This window comes from Lepidochelys olivacea (assembly GCF_965140295.1).
Source record: "Lepidochelys olivacea isolate rLepOli2 genome assembly, chromosome: 1".
Lineage (NCBI taxonomy): Eukaryota > Metazoa > Chordata > Testudines > Cheloniidae > Lepidochelys > Lepidochelys olivacea.
In genome coordinates, this window is record NC_140411.1 from 339,373,812 (window position 1) to 339,397,837 (window position 24,026).

At 41.4% G+C, this 24,026-nt stretch overlaps 1 protein-coding gene across 1 annotated transcript; it reads left to right on the forward strand.

The window, feature by feature from the left end:
* Window positions 1-1,965: 1,965 nt before the first annotated feature.
* On the forward strand, window positions 1,966-23,553 carry PHYH (phytanoyl-CoA 2-hydroxylase). Its single transcript, XM_084617404.1, has 9 exons — window positions 1,966-2,154; window positions 8,352-8,407; window positions 9,363-9,473; window positions 9,676-9,844; window positions 10,715-10,796; window positions 11,904-12,085; window positions 15,707-15,856; window positions 17,606-17,740; window positions 22,264-23,553. Exons 1-9 carry the CDS (start codon window positions 2,077-2,079, stop codon window positions 22,315-22,317), a joined length of 1,017 nt encoding a protein of 338 aa, XP_084473530.1. The 5' UTR covers window positions 1,966-2,076; the 3' UTR covers window positions 22,318-23,553.
* Window positions 23,554-24,026: the final 473 nt, after the last annotated feature.

A 24,026-nucleotide genomic window follows, 5' to 3' on the forward strand; every position in this document is an offset into this window, starting at 1 on the left:
CATCTTAAAACTGCCTTCACCAAACAAGGACACTCTGCAGAGAAGCAGATCGGCTCATGGAACAGGCTACCTGAGTACTCTGAGAGAACCTGCTTCAATACATAAAAAAAACAACCCTCTGATCACACACCCCTAGTTGTCAACTACCACCCCACACTGAAACCTATACAGGGTATCATTAAACAATTACAACCCATATTTGATGGGGACCACGTCATGAAAGAAATCTTTCGTGAAACCCCTGTTCTGGCCTTAAAACAACCTCCCAGTCTTACAGAGCTCATCATCAGAAGCAAACTTCCCGTAGACCAGGATCCACCAACTCAAAGTGGCACCAGACCCTGCCAGAATAACTGACACAAAACCTCCAGATTTATCCCCACTGCTGCAATGATCAATACCCCCCAAAACACACCTTTCAAAATCCATGGTCCTTCACATGTCTGTCACCTGTGGTGTACCTCATCCAGTTCACTAAATGCCCCAATAACAGTTATGGGTGGGTGAAACCAAACAATCACTACACTCTTGAATGAACTCACACAGAAAAATGATAGACAAACACATAACACCTGTCGAAGAACGCTTGTTACAAAACAAGCACGGCATATCTTATCTCTCAGTCCTTATCCTCAAAGGAAACCTGCACAACACCTTCAAAAGATGAGCCTGGGAGCTGAAATTCATAACTTTGCTAGGCACTAAAAATCATGGTCTAAATAAAGATTCTGAATTTATAGTTTATTACTACAATCTGTAATCCATGAACCCCCCTATTTTGATCTATGACTGAAGGGATGAACGGGCCACTTCAGTTTGAATGGTCCCTTAGAATATGTGTTAATTACTTTTGCTAAACTACCTGTTCCACCTCCTAGTTAGCTGACACTCTGAGTACCTTTTCCCTGACTGGAAGAAACTCTGTGTAAGCTTGAAAGCTTGTCTCTCTCTCACCAACAGAAGTTGGTCCAATAAAAGTTATTGCCTCACCCATCTTGTCCTTCTAATATCCTGGGACCAACACGGCTACAACAACACTGCAAAGATAAATGATAGTATTCTAAGGACAATGAGTCATAAAAATACCATTTTTAAATAAATGGAGTGAAACTACATTTGCCATGGCTTACAGGAAATGGAGTACCATTCAGGCAATCAGAACGGCAGATAAGACAAATTTGCAAGCTGCTGTGAGGCTATAGGCAGACCTCTTACTAGGGTGACCAGATGTCCCGATTTTATAGGGACATTCCTGATTTTTGGGCCTTTTTCTTATATATGCTCCTATTACCTCCCACCCCCTGTCCCAGGCGGTGGAGGGTAATACATTTCACATTTGCTGTCTGGTCACCCTACATGTTACGCCTATGTAAACTGACAAGGAATTACTTTAACACCAAAACCATGTGTGATATTTATGAACCGTTCCAGGGTGGTGGGTGTGAAACATCATTTCCGACCCAGCGAAGCAGCTGTCGATGGGCATTCGTGGGCTACAGCCTGCTTTAAGAACAGCCTCGTGGAAGGGGTGCGGAGCTGTTTCAACCACCCCGCTGTCTCCGCACCCTATATGGCCACCCCTGCAGTTGGCTCACCCAAGGGTGATAATTTTGATCCTGCTGCCGCTGTCTGGCAGCTCATCTCCCCCGTCCCTAACCCCAGCCTCCTCCATCCTCACCCTGATTCTGCCCATCTGCCCCTCCCCTCACCTGTCTGGACTCCTCCCCCACACACAACCTGGCCTCTGCATAAGCTCCGCCCACCCTTCCTCCCCCAGAGCAAGGAGACAAGTAAGGGCGGGCAGGCAGACTGAGGGCAGCGGCTTCAGTAGACCTTAGTGAGCATGGGCTGATCGCACACGCATGCGCAGGAACAGCCATCGGCCCCGCCGGGCTCGGACAGTAAGTAACGCTACCCTTGAGGGAAGAGCTGGTGTGTGAGGCTCGGGCTGGGCCACGCCCCTCTGTGGGCGGGGCCCGGATCCGCCCCGCCCCGCCCCGCGCGGAGGAGCGCTCCGAGGGTTGGCTTGTGTCCCGGTCGGCTCCTGTCCTCGTCCCCGCTCCGGCCGCCGGCGTCATGCAGGAGGCCGCGTCCGCAGCCCGGCTGGGCACCATCCTACGGCACCTCTGCCCCCGGACCGGCGCAGCCGCCCTCGTATCCTTCCCGAGCCGGGCTGCGGGGTGGGGAGCCGCGGGGGGCAGCGGCAGAGCGGGCCCTGGCCCAGGCAGCCTCGGCTGCCCCGTTACTCCCTTCGCCCCTCATGGACTCCGCGCCCCCGGAGGAGGGGTGTCTCGGGGGGGGGGACTCTGGGCTGCCTCCCCTCTTCCGTCCCCCCCTCCATCGGGCTGCCTGCCCCTTCCCTTCCCCCCCAACCCCTCTTCAGCGCGGGCTGCCTCCTCCTTCCCTTCCCCCTACCCCCTCTTCCCGTCCCCCCCCCATCCGGGCTGCCTCCCCCCTTCCCTTCCCTCCCCCACCCCCTCTTCAGCGCGGGCTGCCTCCTCCTTCCCTTCCCCCTACCCCCTCTTCCCGTCCCCCCCCATCCGGGCTGCCTCCCCCCTTCCCTTCCCTCCCCCACCCCCTCTTCAGCGCGGGCTGCCTCCCCCCTTCCCTTCCCTGCCCCCCCCACCCCCTCTTCAGCGCGGGCTGCCTCCTCCTTCCCTACCCCCTCTTCCCGTCCCCCCCCATCCGGGCTGCCTCCCTCCTTCCCTTCCCCCCCAACCCCTCTTCAGCGCGGGCTGCCTCCCTCCTTCCCTTCCCTGCCCCCCCTCTTCAGCCCGGGCTGCCTCCCCCCTTCCCTTCCCCCCCCAACCCCTCTTCAGCGCGGGCTGCCTCCTCCTTCCCTTCCCCCTACCCCCTCTTCCCGTCCCCCCCCATCCGGGCTGCCTTCCCTTCCCCCCCCAACCCCTCTTCAGCGCGGGCTGCCTCCCCCCTTCCCTTCCCTGCCCCCCCACCCCCTCTTCAGCCCGGGCTGCCTCCCCTTGTGTGTGTGTCCCTACAGACATTGTCACTGTTTTGCCCTGTGATTGTATTAGACTGCTGGGTGCGGATCATGTCTCTTTCTATGTACAGTGCTGAGCATGCTGAGGGGCTGGGTAAATAGCAGTGATTCTGCCACCCACTGCAGGCTGGTACCTTTGCCCTTACCCCTTGCAATCATCTCTCAGCAGTTGCTTGTTGCTTCAGAGAGTATTTTACAGGGAGCGGGGTGCTCGTTACCTTCCTCCTACACTCCCTTCCCTGTGCTTTCTTCCTGAAACTCCAGTCCTGTAGCTGCTGTTGGCCTTTGTTCCTGTTATGCTTTCCTAAGGGGCACACTGCAGCCTTACTGTTCCTTGGTGTGTTCCCCCGTTTGAAATGGGTTTGAAATTGAATTGGAATTGTTTTTTAAATGCTAGACATGAAAGGTCAGATTTTCAAAGGTGCTTTGCACCTATCTGTGCACAAAAATTGGATAGCCATGTAAAGGAGTTCCTTTTTTTGTGTACAGCTACCTGATTTGCTCACATATATGCTAGTTTATGCACACAAGTCTGGGGAAGAAAGAGGCTTGTACATGTTAAGCTTTCTCCTATATTTCCAAGAGTTTGTGGGGGGCTAAATTCTGTGGTATTCAAATTTCATGGTGAATCTTAGACCATGCTGAGATATATGAGCTCAGCATGTGGAAACAAACACAAAAGCTTATAGGTTATGTATGTTCTATACTACTGAAAACTTCCTTTAAAAACATTTTAAAAGTTCACAGGAGGTGAATGGGACACTTAGAAGGTTGAAAAACAGAAGGTATAGAGCAGAAATGGGATAAGAGAGAGCTTTTATAGTGGTTTTTTTTTTTTGTATGTACTACCTTTCAACTTACTGTCTCAAAGGACTGCATGAAGGCTATTAAGTAGTCTCTATTTTACAAGTATGGAAATTGAGGTACAGAAGAGTCATGTAACTCAGCGATTGTCAAATACTTTGTTTTTGCTGTAGTTTGGCTATAATGTGCAGTTAAATTCACAGCAAAAGTTGGGAGGTCAGAAGCATACTTTTGAGTAATAATCTGGTGAAAAGATAGTGATAGAGAAGGTCAGAAGTCTACAAATATCTGAAGGTTCTAAATACCAAGGGTAGATAGTAATTACTTAGGATGGCATATGAAAAATTTGATTAAATTAAGAATGGGAAATTTAAGCTGCATATCAGAAGAAACTTTCTGAGAGTGAGAAAGGAACAAATTCCTGATGAAAGGTCTAAAACTAGACATGCAAACATACTGTAGGGAACAGTTTTGCATCTGCTGAGTATAGATGGGGTGACCTAATGCTGTAGGTATTTTCCATTATTATTTTTATTATATTTTACATATTTTAGCGTCACCTAGAGGACTCAATCAGGTTTGAGTACTATTGTGCTGGGCATTGTACAGAAATATAACAAATGGCAGTCTGCCCCAGAGAGTTTAAAATCTAAAAGATATGACCCAGCAGGTGAATTAGATAGATGAACAGGTGGGGGAAGTTGAGGCTAATGAAAATAAATAGGATGGGAGTGGCTGTGTGTGCAATTCTTTTCCATCTTAAACTTCTGTGGAGGATTTGAACATGGTTAAAAGGTTGCTTCTCATTGTAGAAAATGGCATTCTCTTTTTTCAGAGTGATAGCAGTGTTAGTCTGTATCAGCAAAAATAAGGAGGAGTCCTTGTGTTAGAAACTAACAAATTTATTTGGGCATAAGCTTTCTTGTAGGTTAGAACCCATTTCATCAGATGCATGGAATGAAAACACAGGAGCAGGTATAAATACATGAAAGGATGGGGGTTGCTTTACCAAGTGTGAGGTCAGTCTAATGAGAGAAATCAATTAACAGCAGGATACCAAAGGAGGAAAAATCTCTTTTGAAGTGGTAAGAGAGAGGGCCATTACAGACAGTTGACCTGAAGGTGTGAGTAACAGTAGGGGGAAATTAAGTTTAGGTTTTGTAATGACCCAACCACTCCCAGTCTCTATTCAGGCCTAATGTGATGGTATCCAGTTTGCAAATTACACTTGGTAAAGCAACCCCCATCCTTTCATTTATTTATACCTGCTCCTGTGTTTTCATTCCATGCATCTGATGAAGTGGGTTCTAACCCACGAAAGCTTATGCCCAAATAAATTGGTTAGTCTCTAAGGTGCCACAAGGACTCTTCATTATTCTTTTTTTATTCCCTTCAAGATGGCAAAGCCTCTCTATAGTGACATCATACATCTCCAGGGTTATGAAAGATTCAGATAGCCCTGAGACCATCTAACCTAATTCTGAGCTGGTATTGGTGGACATGCAAATGTATACATGTGTCTTTTTTTGTGTAATAATCCTTTAGTTTGTACTCCTGGTGCCAAAGCACTTCAGGCTCTGGTCTTGCCAAATTTTATAAGCTAAGCAAGGCTGGTCTTTGTCAGCACTTGGATCAGAGACAACTATGAAAAATGCAGGTGCTGCATAAAGTGGTGTTAGTGATTTAGAAGGTGACACTTTTCCGTCTGAGCTTTTTCTGAGTAAATGCTGCAGGAGGTGCTGTCTCTTCCCCCACTCCTCCTCCCACCCCCCAAAAAAAGGGTGTGAAACTCAGGTCCTGTCCAGGTGTGTTTGTTTAAAATTAATCCCACTTCATTTTTTTCTCATCGTAGAGAGGCAAACTCCTGGATAAATTCCCACTGAATGTTGCATTCTATGTGCCTAAATGGTTTTATATAGCACAGTGGTTCTCAAACTGTGATCCTTGAACTTTCCCTGGTGGTGTCCAGAGTGAGGTTTTCAAGGATAGAGACGATCCATGAGAAGAGTTCTCATGGGCACCTGAATTAAGAAGCTGGAGTACAATATTGTATACAAAAAATTTTATTTAGGAAATGCCCACTTACTACTGCCCATGCAACTTTAATTCTGTCCGCTTGTGTGTCCAACCTTTGCACTGACTGAGGCAGGGGTTCTATGGAAAAATGTGAATCATATAATTCACTGCATCATAATGATACTACATAAGGGAGCAGAAGTAAGGTTGCATGGGGAAGCCTAAATTTGCCTTTTCTAACTTATGAGTGCTCATCTCTGCAACCCAGATAACATTCTTCAAATGCAGGCTTTTTTTGTCTAATTTCATTGGTGTTTTTTTATTAAAGGAAAAAAGTAAAAAGAAATTCGTGTGTCCAACTGGAACTCTTGTGCCACTGTGCCCCGCGCCTCCCCCCAAACCCATCATGCATTATTAGCAGGGTTTGAGGCCTGAACTGTCAGCGCTGTGGCATAACCAATTTATTTGAGCATAAGCTTTCGTGAGCTACAGCTCACTTCATCGGATGCATCCAAAAGCTTATGCTCAAATAAATTGGTTAGTCTCTAAGGTGCCACAAGTATTCCTTTTCTTTTTGCAAATACAGACTAACACGGCTGTTACTCTGAAACCTGTCGCTGTGGCATAGAAATCTACCACTTGTTAGTCCTGTAGCTCTAGAAACAGGACAAGACCATTGCAGTCCATCTTCCCTTTAAGGTAGACGTACTTGTTCTGACTCTTTCTCCTCATCTGACTTCCCATCCCAGGAGGTGGGGGGCTCCTGCCTCATGTGGTGCCTTCAGAGGTAGGGATGGGCTGCTGGGGCCATATCCAGCATTTGAGATGGTTACTAGGGGTAGCCCAGCCCTGTACCCACTTGCTAGGTTGAACTGCCCCATGAGGTGATCGTGAAGAGAAGGATCAGATGCTTATGCCTTGTGCTTGGTCTGGAGAGTGTGATTGTGGGGGAGGGACAGCCTGGCCCGTGTCATCCCCTGCTGCAACAGCTACTCCAGGTAAGGCATGTGCTGCTCTTTTGGTGATAGTGTGGTGTGGGCCCAGGGCTGTAGACTGTTTGTGTTCAGTTATTATTTTGACATGCTGCCAGCATTTTCCTGAATCCCTTCCACAAGAAAAGGGGAAATGATGATTTTTAACAGTTCATAATTTTGCTTAATCTGAATGGAATTTCAGAAGAGGTGCTTCTCTTGCTTTTCCCCTGGCAGATTTCTAAATCCCGCTTCACACAATGGAGGTGTTAAAGCTTCCAAAACAAAGCTCCAAGGATTTTTTTATAACAATGGGAAGTGTTAGGCAACCTAAAGGAAGTTGCTCTCAGTGAAGAGCACTTGGGGAAACTAGGAATGAGAAGGTTTTATGAAGGTATCAATTATCAGAGATTCAAACAAAAAATATTGAAGTCTATAGTGTTAGATATTTGTTTATTCAGTTTAACATATGCATTTTCCATGAATAAAATATTCCTGAAGGGAAGTGGGGAGAAAAAGGTATTATGTACCTGGTCCTGTTGTTCAAATTAAAGATGAACATACCGTTTGTAGCTTCTTTGTTCTGTTCCATTTGATTTTGTATTTGAGAAGTTTATGTGCAGGGTCTAGAATTGGTATGGTTTGGGGTTTATTTGCATTAGTCTTTTACGGGATTGTCAAAGCCACACATAAGGTTGAAATTACCTAAGATTTGTTCTTCTCTTGGTATTTCAGTTCATAGATAGTTGCACCATCATGATAAATAATTTTGAGCACATAAATGGCTCCCTGAGACATTAAAATACCTAACCAAGGTACAGCAGACCTTCCCAAATCCATACTTCACTGTATGCACAAAAATATAATGATCTGTCTCTCAGCAGTGGTCCGATAAGCAGAAATGAAGCTGTAGTATCTCATTCGGTAGTATGTGAGGCTTGTTTTACAGGTTAAACTATACATCACAAAGTATTATCTTAACTAATTAAAGCTAAACTTGTTAAAATATCACAAATTTACTTCACCTTAATTAATCTTCATTGGATGCTCATAGAGGGCCCTATCGTGTGGAGTGCTAAGACCCCCTCATCTCATTTAAGTCATTGGGAGCTGAGGATGTTGAGCACCTCAGGATGGGGCTCTAAGATGCTGATCTGGCTCCTGTTGGGAGTTTTGCATTTACTTTAGCATATGCAGGATCAGGCCCTTGGTAATCTCTATTTTGAGTAGACAGTCTTGCAGCAAAGTACAGAAGGGGGAGTGGATTCTAGGGAAAAAATGGACAACAATCCAAAGCAAAATACATTTTTAATGATTGAACCTGGATTACAACAAAGTATGAGAGTCTGGAATTCCAAACCAACTTTTTTCCACTGAATGCATCCGATGAAGTGAGCTGTAGCTCACGAAAGCTTATGCTCAAATAAATTGGTTAGCCTCTAAGGTGCCACAAGTACTCCTTTTCTTTTTGCGAATACAGACTAACACGGCTGCTACTCTGAAACTTTAGATCTGATACTCAAGTTACTGTACTTTATTATTTGCCTTAATTTATACTGTAGACAGCATTTCCTACTTCAGCACAAATTGCTTCTGTTAAACACCCAGTGGAGTTTCAGTAAGTGACATTTTACTATCTTCTATTAAATTTGAAGATATTTTCATCTGTATATAATCATTCTTATTTCCATGTTTTCTAAAATTCACATGTTGATTAGAAGTCCTCATATAGTTTCAAATCTTGCAAGGACACTTTCTGAGCTGTTTCATTTGGCTTAATAAAGTAACTTAGAGCTTGATCTTGAAAATGTGAATAGTTTGACTTCAAGGGTCTGTTTACATAAGTACTGGTTCTATGAGTAAGAATATTGAAGATCAGACACTACCTTTTCACTCCCACCTTTTGACAAGGTATAATTTTTGCCTCAAAATATGTTACATTTACAAATAGGAAAAACAATTGTGCTGAAGAATCATATAATGCATTGGATGTACTCAACAGGATTACAGTACAGGTGTATCTTGTGAAAGAGCTTATTTCCTCTACACATCTCCTTCTGGCATATTGTGTGCATCTTACCCTACAGCTCATCATGTTGTTCCACCCAAAACTGCAAATTTCTGAGGGCTGGGCCATTTCTATGTATTCAATATAAATTGTCATGGACATCTCTGGAGTTGTATACAAATATTAACTCATAGTAAAAATTACAGTAGGAATTATTTTTTCTACTGGAGATAAAAACTTCATGTTGAGAGAATAATTCTCTCCATTTTAAATTATTTTTTCTGACTATTTGATGTTCACAGAGCAGATTGTAAGACCAATGTGTGTGGGGTGTTTGTTTTTTTTTTGTTTGTTTTTTTTGCGGCTTGTTCTAATCTACATTAACTACTGAGAGTCTGCAGATAATTGTTGACAGAAGAAAATTAAATAAATTCTGTTAACTTCGTACTCTTCCTTTCAGGTCACTGCTGAGAAAATTCTCATCAGATTGCTTTTTGTTTAGTCTTCTGTTTCTCCCCCGCCACTCAATGTGTACTTGTATAATTTCTCTTGTTTATCTTTGTAGTTACACCCTGGACAATAACCTTTTAACTCCAGAGCAGAGGCACTTTTATGATGAAAATGGTTACCTGCTCATTAAAAACCTGGTTTCTGGTGAAGACATTGAGCGTTTCAGGTACAGAACAGCTGTTTGGCTAGACTCAATCATATTGATATTTAGTAATGCTGTGAGGCTTTTTGAAACAGTATGAACTTGGGTTCTCCTAAAATGGAAGCATTTTATTAACAAATAACTTATTGCTTCATTGAAACAAAATGTTTTGGTATAGTAAAATGGTAGAATGTGTTTTGAAATGGTTTTTAACTGTGTTTTCTAGAAATCAGTTTGCAAAGATCTGTAAAAAGGAGGTACAGGTGCCTGGTTTAATCATAATGAGGGATGTGGCCATTGCTAAATCGGAGTTTGTTCTGGATCAAAAAGCAGTTACTAAAGTACAGGATTTTCAGGAAGATGAAGAGCTCTTCAGATATTGTACCATGCCTCAGGTAAAAAGGGAAAACCCTGGTGTATGTTTTAAGTAATTGCCCATGAAAACTAAATGAAATCACTTCCTATAATTTTTCTTAAAACAACAAGAGGAATCTGTGTGAGTTCTCGGAATAACCAAATGAATTTTCATGTTTAGATATTTAGATGCAGCTTAATTTAAGGCATTGTACAGTTTAGAAAGCTTATGTTGATGTTCAAATAGCTTGAAGGAATTCTTGTGAAGGTTTTTTGCTGTTCCTCACATTCCTCTCACATGTATGTCCGTGGCAATGGATGATGGAGTATGGAAGTAATTTTTGGAAAATAAATTAGTCTGCTTGAAGTACAGTTGCTATATAAATAAATCTTCTCTTTGTAATCAGATTGTATTGCACATAGCAACCTAAAACCAGAAAATGTTGCTTCTGAAGGACATTTATCTTGCTGACTAATTTGGAAAAGAACAGATAAATGCGCAGAATGTTATAGTTCTTCTGTCATTGCTCTAGTCAGGTATATGTGAGTTCGCTTTTTCTTAGCCACTCCCATAGCAGCAGACACTGCAGCTAGGTCTACACTAGGAATGCTTTGCTGGTATAGCTATACTGGTATGCCAGACTCAGCAAAGTGTTCCTAGTGTAGATGCAATTTTATAGTGGCAAAACTCTTTTACATATTATTCCAACACTCTTCTCTCTTTCTCAGCTATGTCGATCATAAAGCACACCTCATCATATTCCTGACCAACATAGTTATGCGGGAAAAAGTTTGTAGTGTATACTTGGCCTGCATGATATGGTGATCAGTTTTGGTTTGATTGTAATATATATATATATATTGCAGCATAAACATCTAACTTTTTTTCTAATATATATTCTTCACCTTAGATCCTAAAATACGTTGAGTGCTTCACAGGGCCAAACATCATGGCCATGCACACGATGTTGATAAATAAACCTCCAGATTCTGGTAAGGGGCACTTGTGTGAGGAAGAATAAGGAATATGATTTTGTATAAAGGGGACATGGTCTAGTTTAAAAAACAAAGAAACCTCACAGAACAAACAATTTCTAAGACATTAAAAATGTTGCCCTATTTTGAAAATTGAATAAAATTCATTTTGACAAAGAAAATAAAGTAGGCTGTTTTGTTTTCTGGCTGTTAGGCTCCAATTCAGCAATGTACACATGCCTAACTTTAAGCATGTCAGTAGTCTCATGTGGTGAATGCATGGCTATTTGTAGGATCGAGCCCTTAGAAGCCTGGCTTTCAACAGCACTGAGTACTCAGCAGCTCTCATTGACCTCAATAGAACAGAATAGAGGAAGAGTGTCCTTCATCTATACGACATACTCTCTTTGGACTGAGAGTTTAGATATGTCAAATTTAGTTTGGACATGTAGATACTCGCCTCAGTGGAAGCTGTTGGGTGCTCGAACTTTTTAATCTGGACATTTATTTAAGTGCCAAAATATGGATTTAGAAGTCCAACTTTTGGCTCCTGTTTTTGAAAATCTTGGCATTAAAACGTATGAGATAGTGAGGTTTGTAATACTTTAGATGAAGTAATGGTTTCTAAAGATACTCTTATTCTGGATACATTGATGGTTTCATATTCAGCTATATGCTACTTTTATTATTCACAATGATCTTGCTTTGTATTTTCAGCAGACATTGATTTATGTCAAAAGATTAAAATACTTAGTTCATGCATACCATCAACCCTCGCACCCCAGTTAAAAAATACAGAAGAGCTACAAAATGAGTTTAGAAACATAGTAGGAGATAGCCTTGGTCCATGTGGAATATTATTTAAACAGCACAAACTACAATTTAAAAGAAGTTAATAGAATTAATAAGCAGCAAAGGCAGAATACCCTGTTGGAAATGCAATGGATTTCAGTGTTCTGATGCCCCCTAAATACATGTTCAAATGCAGAGCAAGACTAATTCTTGCAGCATGCCCTGTCCCCTCAGTGAAATTGAACAGTGTTCAGTTTAAAATCTGAATCTCTGTTTAGTTTAAAACCATTTAATTTTTTTTTTCTGATTCAGACTCTTCTCTTTTTATTCCAGGCAAGAAGAGCTCTCGCCATCCCATGCATCAGGATTTGCACTACTTTCCATTCCGGCCTGCAGATCACATTGTGTGTGCCTGGACTGCCATGGAGCGGATAGATCGCAGCAATGGCTGCTTGGTTGTTTTGCCAGGAACACACAAGGGTTCCCTGAAGCAACACGATTACCCTGATTGGGAGGTAGATCTGCATGTGGGATTAATGCAGTATGCATTTTGGAGTTGGGGGAGGCGAGGGGATTTGTTTTTTGGCTCACAACAGAGTTGGTGAAAGTTAGTCAAGTTTTACAAGGCAATTATGAATATTCTTTTTCTTGGTCAGAGACATGAAAAGGTTTTGAAGTTTTTCCACGTCTAACCTCATGACAGTGTATGCTTACTCGGGCAGGGACTGACTTCCTCTGTATCTGGAAAGTGCTAGCTTGTTGTGGGTGCTTCTGCAATCAAAGTAGTAATGATTGTAATATGTGTGCTTCACATGAACCGTATGCAGCTGCACAAGCCAGCTGTTCACTAGGCTGACCTATCCAAGGTCAGTTCAGCAAACAGTAGAGCAATGGAAGGAGCCTACCCATATGCAAGTATTTAGAAGGCATTGTGATTGCTTAGTGACTCCCTGATGATGTTTCATGGTATTTAGGTGTGTTAGTGTCAGAGATTCTGTCCCTGGGGATAGAGAGGAGTTTGGCCACATATGAGCTATGCAGCTACATCTGGAGGGTTGAGGATATTCTCCCCAGCACTCCATTGTCACAACGTCTGGACAGACCATTAACCTCTGTCAAGCTGTGTCAAGGTTCCTTCCCCACTCTGAACTCTAGGGTACAGATGTGGGGACCTGCATGAAAGACCCCCTGAGCTTATTTGTACCAGCTTAGGTTAAAAACTTCTTCCCCAAGGTACAAATTTTGCCTTGGCCTTGAACCATATGCTGCCAAGCGTTTTAAACAAAGAACAGGGAAAGAGCCCACTTGGAGATGTCTTCCCCCAAGCCCTACACCCCCTTTCCTGGGGAAGGCTCGATAAGAATCCTCACCAGTTGGTACAGGTGAACACAGACCTGAACCCTTGGATCTTAAGAACAATGAAAAATCAATCAGGTTGTTAAAAGAAGAATTTTAATTAAAGAAAAAGTAAAAGAATCACCTCTGTAAAATCAGGATGGTAAATACCTTACAGGGTAATCAGATTAAAAACAGAGAGAATCCCTCTAGGCAAAACCTTATGCTACAAAAAGACACAGTTTATTTTACTAACCATTAAACAAAAGAAAATTTAATGCATGTTCTAGCTAGATTACTTACTAACTTTACAGGAGTTGTAAGGCTGCATTCCTGATCTGTTCCCGTCAAAAGCATCAAACAGACACACACCCCTTTGTTCCCCCCCCCCCTCCAGATATGAAAGTATCTTGTCCCCTTATTGGTCATTTTGGGTCAGGTGCCAGTGAGGTTATCTTAGCATAACCCTTTACAGGTGAAAGGGTTTTGCCTCTGGCCAGGAGGGATTTTATAGCACTGTATACAGACAAGTGGTTACCCTTCCCTTTATATTTATGACACGCTGTTTAGCAGATACGGATGCAGTGTTTGCTCCCAGGATATTAGAGAGAGAAGGTGGGTGAGGTAATATACTTTATTGGACCAACTTCTGCTGGTGGAAGAGACAAGCTTTCGAGCTTACACAGAGCAGTGTAAGCTCAAAAGCTTGTTTCTCTCACCAACAGAAGTTGATCCAATAAAGTATATTACCTCACCCACCTTGTCTAGCATATACAAAAGAATCTAGGGCCTAAAAGGCTCTGTAAGTACATGTTTATCTTCCTCAGGCAATTGGGACCTGTCAAGGTTCCTCCCCCACTCTGAACTCTAGGGTACAGATGCGGGGACCTGCATGAAAAACCTCCTAAGCTTATCTTTACCAGCTTAGGTCAAAACTTCCCCAAGGTACAAAATATTCCACCCTTTGTCCTTGCCACTACTACCACCAAACTAATACTGGTTACTGGGGAAGAGCTGTTTGGACACGTCTTTCCCCCCCAAAATACTTCCCAAAACCTTGCACCCCAGTTCCTGGACAAGGTTTGGTAAAAAGCCTCACCAATTTGCATAGGTGACCACAGTCCCAAACCCTTGGATCTGAGAACAATGAAAAAGCATTCAGTTTTCTTACAAGAAGACTTCTAATAAAAATAGAAGTAAATAGAAATAAAGAAATCCCCCCTGTACAATCAGGATGGTAGATATCTTACAGGGTAATTAGATTCAAAAACATAGAGAACCCCTCTAGGCAAAACCTTAAGTTACAAAAAAGATACACAGACAGAAATAGTTATTCTATTCAGCACAATTCTTTTCTCAGCCATTTAAAGAAATCATAATCTAACACATACCTAGCTAGATTACTTACTAAAAGTTCTAAGACTCCATTCCTGGTCTATCCCCGGCAGAAAACAGCATATAGACAGACACACGGACCCTTTGTTTCTCTCCCTCCTCCCAGCTTTTGAAAGTATCTGGTCTCCTCATTGGTCATTTTGGTCAGGTGCCAGCGAGGTTACCTTTAGCTTCTTAACCCTTTACAGGTGAGAGGAGCTTTCCCCTGGCCAGGAGGGATTTCAAAGGGGTTTACCCTTCCCTTTATATTTATGACAGGACCACACATCTATTTCATATGCATGTAATATTTTTATATCTTAGCAGTGTGCATCTCTCATTAGGGTGATGTACAAGCTGAAGTTTGAAAATTAAGCTTTTTTTCTTATCTGAGTAATGTTCTTGAATAGAACATTTTCTCAAAGCAAAAAGTTGTTTTCTCATTTAGTATAAATAAAAAGAGACCAAATGAACTTTAGCAGACTTTTCCTGTTGTGCGCACACGCTATCCTTTGGCTGGAATTTTTCATGGCTTCTATTCAAACCAAAGTCATAGCCTTTGAAATCTGGGAGAGTGCTCCCTTAACAACAGTGTCCTTACCTTAGTATAAGACTCTAGTACTGGACATCATTCATTTCTGGATCAATGCCCTTTTTGGAAACTTGAACACAAATCCACCAGAGTTCTCTGTGGTGGGTCAGGAACTCTGAATTACATGGTGCATTGTTACATTTCAGACACACACTGTGCGCATGTACGAGCCTTTTCCATCACACTGACCGCTCATTCCAGTCTGTTCTTTTAAAGCAGAAAACAAAACAATATGGAACCAAATATAGTTGTATGAAGTGAACATTTCAGAGGGACTAGTATGTTGCTTATAGCTCAAAAGAAAGCAAATTAAGAAAGTGCAAAGTGAATGTCATGTAAGACTAGAATCTTGTTTGTTTTTTTTCAAGGAATTCAGATTAGGATATTGGAATCTGAAAAGCAGCAGGTACATTCTGACTCATCGGCTATGTCTACATTGCAATTAAAAAGCCATGGCTGTTTAATTGTGGTGTAGATGTTCTGACTTGGGCTGGGACTCTCCCACCTTGCAGGGTCTTAGAGCCTGGCCTCCAGCCCAAGCTCAGATGTCTACACCACAGTGAAGCAGCCCGTTAGGCCGAGCCTCTGGGGCCCAAGTCAGCTGGCATGGGCCAGCCATGGGTTTTTAAATGCAGTGCAGACATACCCTTAGCAGCTGAGCTAGATTTGGGCTTTTAGGGGTGAGAAGACTCAAAGGCGAATAGGCAGACTCTTAGGCAGGCATATTGCATACTTTGGATTGTTAGCTGAAAGAAAGCTGAACAGTGCAGATTTTTGTCTACATTAAGACAGTAGTTTTAATAATTATCCCATGATGTAAATTCTGTGTTTTTAGGGTGGTGTTAACAAGATGTACCATGGGGTGCGTGATTACAACAAAAACCTTCCCAGGGTTCACCTTGTTATGGAGAAGGGAGACACAGTATTCTTCCATCCCTTGTTGATTCATGGCTCTGGAATGAACAGAACTCAAGGCTTCCGGAAGGTAGGAAACCATTTCAAGTTACAGCCATTGAACATGTTTTAAAACAGATTGCATAACACTTAAGACTCCCTCCAAATTTATGGAGACTTTATAGTCTCTTGCATATGAAATAGATTTTTGTAATCTTATTTTTTGTTTTGGTTTTATAGATTTCTGATGTAATTTTGATGTAATGATACTTGATCTTGGATAATTAGTTTTGGAAAAATTATATAACCCTGAGTTAGATTTCTTGGTAGGTGTATGTTGCAGCTCTGACTCAGGGAAGTGTTTAAGCATGTGCATTCCTTAATCGGACCTTAAACATGTTGGACAGTTTTGGATTCTTGTTTTTTGCTTCTGCACAAGGTCTCTTCCTCTGTTCTGACTAGCTGTGAATGAAATTTGTCATTGTCTTTTCTGAGCACCAGAGGCCACTGTAATCTGATTATTAACAACATAATTTAATTATGAATTACCTGTATACATGGCATAGCACTTTACAGAAAAAGTAAATGGAGTTACACTGCACTCCACTCTAAGGGCATGTCGATGCTTACCAGGGATCAATGCACCGGGGGTTGATTTAGTGGGTCTAGTGAAGACCCGCTAAATCAACAACAGAGCGCTCTCTCCTCATTCCAGTGGAGTACCAAAGTCGATGGGAGAGCGTCTCCTGTAGACCCAGTGCGGTGTAGACGCTGCAGTAAGTCGACCTGACCTACGTCAACTCCCAGCTACCTTAAGCTGAGGTCGACTTACCCCTGTAGTGTAGACAAGGCCTAACTGAGAGTAGAATCAGACAAAGAACTTACAAAGAGGGGCCTGATCGTGCATCTCTCACTGCTGGACTTGGTGGTAGTAGTCTCCTTGTACTAGATTCTCGTCTTGTGTACATCAGCATAGCTATACTAAAGACAGTGGGATTGTGCTGATGTACACTAGCTGAGAATCAGGCCCATTGACTTCCATTTTAGTAAAATGGAGCAATAGTTATAAATTATTTGTTTTTTATAAAAACCTAGAGTGTTATGAGGATTCTTGTTTAACACCTTCCAGTAGCCTCCTACAGGGCTAAATAAGAAGGAAGAGTAATATGCAATGTTATAGCTGTGTTGATCCCATAATAATAGAGATGGTGAGTGAAGCAGTATCTTTTATTGAACCAACTTCTGTTGGGGTGAGAGAGAAAAGTTTGAACTTACATAGAGCATAAAACTATCACTACTCCAATTCCATCAGCAGCATAGAAACTTGGGTTTTCCTTGGAGGTCTCTTATCCAAGTACCCATCCAACACAATTCTGTTTAAGTTTGAGATCTGATGAGATCAACACACAAGATTGCGTAACTATATGGAAAAAAGCAGTTCACTTTGCCAGTGTGCTTTGTGTTTTCCTTGTTTGTCTTTTCTCTCCCCCTCCCCCCCAGTCCAGCTTTCCTTCTACTTAAACTTTCAGAGAAATCATAGTCCTGTCTTTATCATGTGTGATATCATAAAATGGGTGCTTTGATCTCACCATATGAGCGAGGAGAAGATGGAGAAAGTGATTCATTAAGCTTACGTTATTGTGCAAGTTTTCTGTGTGAATCAGTGGCAAAATTTTTTCCAAGTGAACATTTCCAAAAGCATGAGAAACAGAAAATATTCAAATTTGGTTACAGTGGTGATATTTGCATTTAAGATAGTGGCGTGTTAATACATGTCACTGATCAACAATTCTTGACTCAACAGCTATATTGTGATTTATTCCTGACTTTCTTCATGCAGGCGATATCTTGTCACTATGCTAGTGCAGGTTGCCACTATATTGATGTCAAGGGCACTAGTCAAGAAAACATTGAGAAAGAAGTTGTAGGAATTGCACAAAGAAAATATGGTGTGAGCACGCCTATCACGCTGAAGGTAAGCTTAAGTGTCCTGCAACAGTATATTTCACACTAACCCTATTTACACAGCAAAAGGTTAGTTACATTTTACTTTTATAAGTATCTCTTTACTGCTGCTTGTGAGAGTTTGTGCTTTTTATAATTAAATTCATAAGCAATTTTAATTGCATCAACCCATCCGATCATATATAACACTGTGGGTTTATGTAGGACTGATCCTGGGTCTAAGCAGATACTTATCTGAGGGGAAAAAAAATCTTGATTTTCTTTGGAAGACAGTTGTTATGGTGGCTGGCAGATTTAGTTGTTCTTCATCACGCCTTTCATTAAAGCACCTCTCTTTAACTGGTTTAACTGTTTTGTGTGGAATGGCAGAGCTACCTTGGGAGATGATAGGGATAGTGCTGATGAGATGACCCAGTATATGGCAGTGTGGATACAGGTTTCATATTGCTAGCCACACTCTTCCTTCTAAGATTAATGGTGTGGGTGAATATCTAAAAATAAACTTAAAAGTTTTTCTCAGTTACATGTGGACTGCACAGAATGGACATTAGCAGCTGGAAGGTACTTGCCCTCCTAATTTGCAGATGCAATTTTTTTGTACTCGTTAGCAATAGGCTGAATGCTACTATGTTCAGAACAATAAGAAGATTAGGGCATGATTATAGGATTAGGGCAAAATTCTGTCTTTAGATAATGGGTGCGACTCCTGTTTGAAATCAGTACCTATACCCATATATCTGATGGTAAATGTTAGGGAGCTTAGTTCCTTCACCCACTTACTTCCTTGGTCCTTCTCGCATGAACAATACCCGAAGTCCAAAGGTGCAAACAATTCGATGTTTATTGGGGTGAACTTCCAGCAAACATGATTCCAGTTTCCTTAGTGTCCTCCTTCCCAGCTCTGACACCACAGAGCCTTAGACCTGTGTCCCTGTTCCCATTCCTACCCTTAGCCAAACATGATTCCAACTTCCTTACTCCCATTCCCTGTTCCCATTTCCCCCTTTAGCAAAACATGATTCCAATTTTCTTACCCCCATTCCCTGCTCCCATTTCCCTCACCCACATGCCCATGCCCACCCACACCCAGTCACTTCCTGATTGACTACAGATTACATAGTAAAACTTGAGTTCTGCTTAGCTATACCTTAACCAATCATTTTCCTGAAATTTAACTAACCAATCCTAACATATTGTAACATGATTATGTAACCAATTATATCCCACCACCTTAATTAGTTTACACCCAGCAAAATTAATTATACAGCAGACAGGAACAATCACAAAACCAGACAGAGATTATACAGACAAACAACAGTAAAGTGGGAACTATAATGACAAAACAATACAGAAGTGAGGATTTCACATCCCAGCTATTGATAAGTGAGTTCTTGCCAGACAGGATGCTATCAAACTAAGTTTCCTTTTACATTTTCTAGGCACTTCCCTTTCTCTGGAGGTGATAGGAACTATCAGGACAGGATTGTATTCCTAACAGCCGAATAGCACCTTATTTCAGTGTGACTAGTTTGGAATGTGAGGATGTGACTGTTTGCTTCCCAGCTTATGGCTGCCTCTGCTGCTTAGCCAAAGGCCTTAGCCTAAGAACAGGGCCTCAGACTGTCACAGTAAGAGAAGGCTCTTACACCAGCAGACAGTGATTTTGATTCTTTCTTTTATACCTGTATCACTAGCCAAGTGATAAGAATACACCTAAATTCTTAGAGTATAGGCCTTTACAGACAGGCCTGAATATCTATATCCTAACAGTAAACATTGACTCATTTTAATATAATCCAGTAGTAATCACTTAAACTTGTGGCGTTTTGAGGGAGTGGATGCATGGGAGGTGTTCCTTTTGTGCTCTGATCCATTCCAAAAATAATGAATGCAGCAAATTCTTCTCAAATCCGCAGCATAAAAATCTGGTTTCTACAGTGGGGTGACAACTGGAGGGGGTTAAATCCAACTGTCACTTGGGTTTTGGTGCCACCTAATCTTCCAAACTCAGATCTACTGCATTTTTCAACCACCAATCAATATAGTATCTGGAGGTTAGATTTAAAATAAATATATTTAGGCACCTAGTGGACTTTTCAAAAGCTGCTAACTCCTATTAGAAATCAATGGGACTTAGGCAGAAAGGTGCTTTTAAAAATCTCACTAGGTGCCTTTCTGCATCTTTAGGCCCCGAAGTATCTAAGGACAGATTTTTAAATATATTTATCAGCAAAACATAAGTCTGCTTTGCCTATGACTCCTGCATTGCTAGTTATACACTGATATTTTGAGTGTTAATGTAAGCACTGTTGCTTGTTTAAATGAGCATTTTCTACAGTTTGCTTGCTTACATTGATAACACTTTACATCTAAATTAGCTCTGTGCATTTCACCGTTACTCCTGGGGGAATTCTGCACCACTGCGCAGGCACAGAATTCATATGATCCGCAGATTTCTTTGCTTCCCCACAGAAAAATGGGGAAGCAACAAAATCTGCAGGTGACATGTGCCCCTTCCCTGGCAAACCAGGCGCATCTGTTTGAGCGCCTGGAGCGGCCGGCAGAGGTGTAATGGCAGGGCGTGGGGATGTGTGTGCACTGGGCGTGTGTGGGAAAACATTAATCAGTGCCAGGGGGTGGGGTTGTGTGTGCAAGTGAGACGGACTCTGTCCCTCTCACGCATCCGGCATGGAGGAATAGGGCTTTTGGGCTTGAGGCAGGCTCTGTCCCCTGAGAGAGAGCAGAAATGTAGCAGCCTGCCTACGTAGGTGTTAATGATCCTATTGTTAGTTAGTTGTTCCCATTCTTACTCAATTCCCCCAGGAGCATAAAACACATGTAAACGTTTTAAGGCTCCTTTACATTGCCAGAGTGGTGTAAAGGAGCCTTATTGTAAACATCGTCAGGGAATCCTCAGCTAGGAAGATCTATGTTTAGGTTGGATATTAGGAAAAACTTTTTCACTAGGAGGGTGGTGAAACACTGGAATGCATTACCTAGGGAGGTGGTAGAATCTCCTTCCTTAGAGGTTTTTAAGGTCAGGCTTCACAGAGCCCTGGCTGGGATGATTTAGTTGGGGATCGGTCCTGCTTTGAGCAGGGGGTTGGACTAGATGACCTCCTGAGGTCCCTTCCACCCCTGATATTCTATGACTCTGTGCTTTCTTGCTTTTTTTCCTGTGCCAGTGTCACCCTGGTTGCAACTCAGGATCAATTTTACTTACCCATTTAAAAAAAAAGAGAAGACTGAGGGCAAATAACATTTATCAGGCAGTCAGTAACATGTCAGGACAATCAGCACTTCCCAAAGTAGCCAGTCAGGATTATAACTGGAATGCAGGGTATGGGTTACCAAGTATTCGTAAATTAACTTTCATGTGTTTAGGAAATACTGGATAGTTATTGTGACTATTTCCTGTATTGTAGTTTTAAATAAATTACCAAAATAATTGAAACTGGTGATTATACTGCATTATTTTGACAAATTAAATATAAAAATTCTGCAATTTTTTGGCACAGAATTCCCCCAGGAGTACATCATACTTTCTGTTTTAATCAGATTTTAAACTTTCTCTGAAGAATGCTTAGCACTTATTTTTAATCTTCAAAGCATTTACAGGCATGAACTAACTAATCCACGCAGCACCCTCCATTCCCATACAGAAGCTGAGGTAGAGAGGTTGCGTGACTCGCCCAGGGCAAGAGCGAGTTGCTATCAGAACTGCAGTTGAAGCTGACTTAATAGCTCAGTTCTGTGCTCAGCCTCAGCCCATCGCTCATCCCCCATGCTATCTTGTCAGTTGGCACCACTGTGACTCTTTGCTATCACAAAGCGATCACGATAAACAATGAAAAGTGTGCAAGTTCCTATTTGTGGTTGATATTCGTCCACTGAATTCTGTTTTAAATCTGTTCCCTCCCTGCTTTCTGTGTGGTGCATAAATAGTAGCATTGCATGCCTACATAATATTCGTTGCCAGCTGTAGATGGACTCTGAGAAATCCAGTGTGCTTCTTGAATTGTAGAGAAGATAGGAGCAATTGAAAATGCATTAAGGAGACATAATATAATGTGTACAAGACAATGAGAAGGAATGTTTATTTTTCCCTGTCATCTGGCTTGCTCTGTTTGCAATATAAGGATGATGCTAGCCAGGCACATTATTTTTAAATGACAGCTTTTTGGTTTTGGTTCAGTAATTTCAGTGTAGTGCTGTTTATGTATCTTTTCCTGTTGCTGCCTTTCTTGATTGCCTTTTATGCATCATGCAATTCATATAAATCTTACAAATGAATTCATCTTTTTGGTGATCTTCAATATTTTTCTTTGACTTTACCATTTGTTGCATTATAATGTATTAACATGTTCAGAGCCTATGGATTTGAAGGGAAGATCAATAATTCTGTTGATACTGTACTTTGGTGTTTTTTAAAATATGTAAGTAAGAGAAAATAACTTCTGCTTTATTCAGAAGTAAACATTGTGCCTTGGTTTATTTAATAAGCTCTTCTTTCTTTGCTCTTTTTTTTTTTAGGATACTTGGATGGTACGAGGGCGGCTTGTAAAAGGAGAAAGAACTAATCTTTAGAACAGTTTTTGAATGGCAGAGTTAGAAAAATGTGTACCTGAGTATTGTGTTCCCTGATCAGAAACCATGGTCCTCACAAATTTGCATTGCATTTGTTAGAATTTATCCAAATATTGCACCGAACGTTCATTTACAACAAATTAGTCATACAAAATATTGTAATATGAATGTACTGAAGTTTAACAAAATTTAGCTAATATATACTTGGCATATTTTTAACCTGTTAACTACAGTAAAGACTTCTATTTTTGTAATTTTAAAAATCATTTGTTTTAAAATCCACTGCTTATGAAATGGATGAGAAATCCCATCAAATCAGCTCTTTAAATACTCAACACTGTTACTTAAGAACCAATTTGGATTCAGATAGGTCTATCCTGATGTAATTTTTGGCTGCTATTAAAGTAACTCTTTTATGCTAACTCATGGCTATAGTGAGTCTAACCCTGGGTGGAAAAGACCAGTTGCATCATCTAGCCCTTTACCTTAGCTGGAGCATGACTGTATATTTTCTAGTCCTTTGTCCAGTTTATTAAATGTCTGAAGCGATTGTGCTTTTACCAATTCCTTTGGGAGGCTATTGTGGAATCTAATAGATCTCACTGCCAAGAAGTCTTTCCTAATATTTAACCTATATTCCCCTTCTTTAATTTTCTACCATTACTCCCTGTCTTCCTAAATAATTCTTCTCTCCTTTTTACTTATGCTTCAAATAATAAGTGTGTGTGTGTGTGTGTGTGTGTGTGTGTGTAAAATTCACAGTAACTATCATGTACTGTATTGAAATGAACACAATTTGGAGAAAAATGTCCTCTACCCCTTAAAGACACATAATATTCTGATCAGAAGCAAAGTAATTTTAACTGTGGTGTGGTAGTCACTGTGACAGTGGTTATCTCTGTGGACAGTGAATTCATTTGAAACTAGTTGTGTGGGATTGAGTAATTTATCTTTAACCTTACTTGCATCCTTTCCCATTTTTAAACAGAGGAGGGGTTTCCTCTTTTGACTCTGGCATCTGTAGGGGTAGACTCGGTAGTTGACTCCAGTGCAAGAAAATTATACAGAATGAAAGAAAATAAATATATTAAATAAAAATGGGAAGAATGGGGATACTCATTATAATTATCATGGGGCATAATATCTGGTGTTTTGAAATGCAGTTTTTTAAATCATTGTTTTGTTTCAAAAATAAAAATGTTTTTGAAATACAGATTAAACTAGAGCAAAAACCAAGTATGGGCGCATTGTATTTTTACATATTAGTCTGGTGACAGATGTTATAGAAAACCCTTATGACAGAAAGATTGTGGGTTGTGGTGATTGATGATCCTGTCAATTTCATGATCCTTTTAACAGGTAGCCTTAAAACTATTCCATAAATAGTTAAAATATGCTTAACCTGAAAACCTGGAGATCATTTTTCTGTGGCATCTTTGTGCCTGATGGAAAGCCCACTGAATTTCTCTCGCGGAGCCCTCTTCAATTAATTGAAGTCTTTCTGGTGACTTCAGTAGGCTTTGGATCAGGCCTTTTCTAACTACCTTCATGGGATCTTTGTGATGACATCTGACAGGAACACCTTAAAGACAAGATTCACTAGCATACTTGATTCTTTAGGGCTTTGTGCATGTAACTTAGCTGACAGCAGAGGGAGCTGTGGCCATGGAAGAGCTGCAGATTTTCTCAAATTCCCAGCCAGCAAACCT

Coding starts and splice junctions, on each gene's coding strand:
- PHYH (XM_084617404.1), top strand. CDS start 2,077: ATGCAGGAGGCCGCGTCCGCAGCCCGGCTGGGCACCATCCTACGGCAC. Junction 9,474..9,675: donor GAAGACATTGAGCGTTTCAG/GTACAGAACAGC, acceptor TGTGTTTTCTAG/AAATCAGTTTGCAAAGATCT. Junction 15,857..17,605: donor GAACTCAAGGCTTCCGGAAG/GTAGGAAACCAT, acceptor TTCTTCATGCAG/GCGATATCTTGTCACTATGC.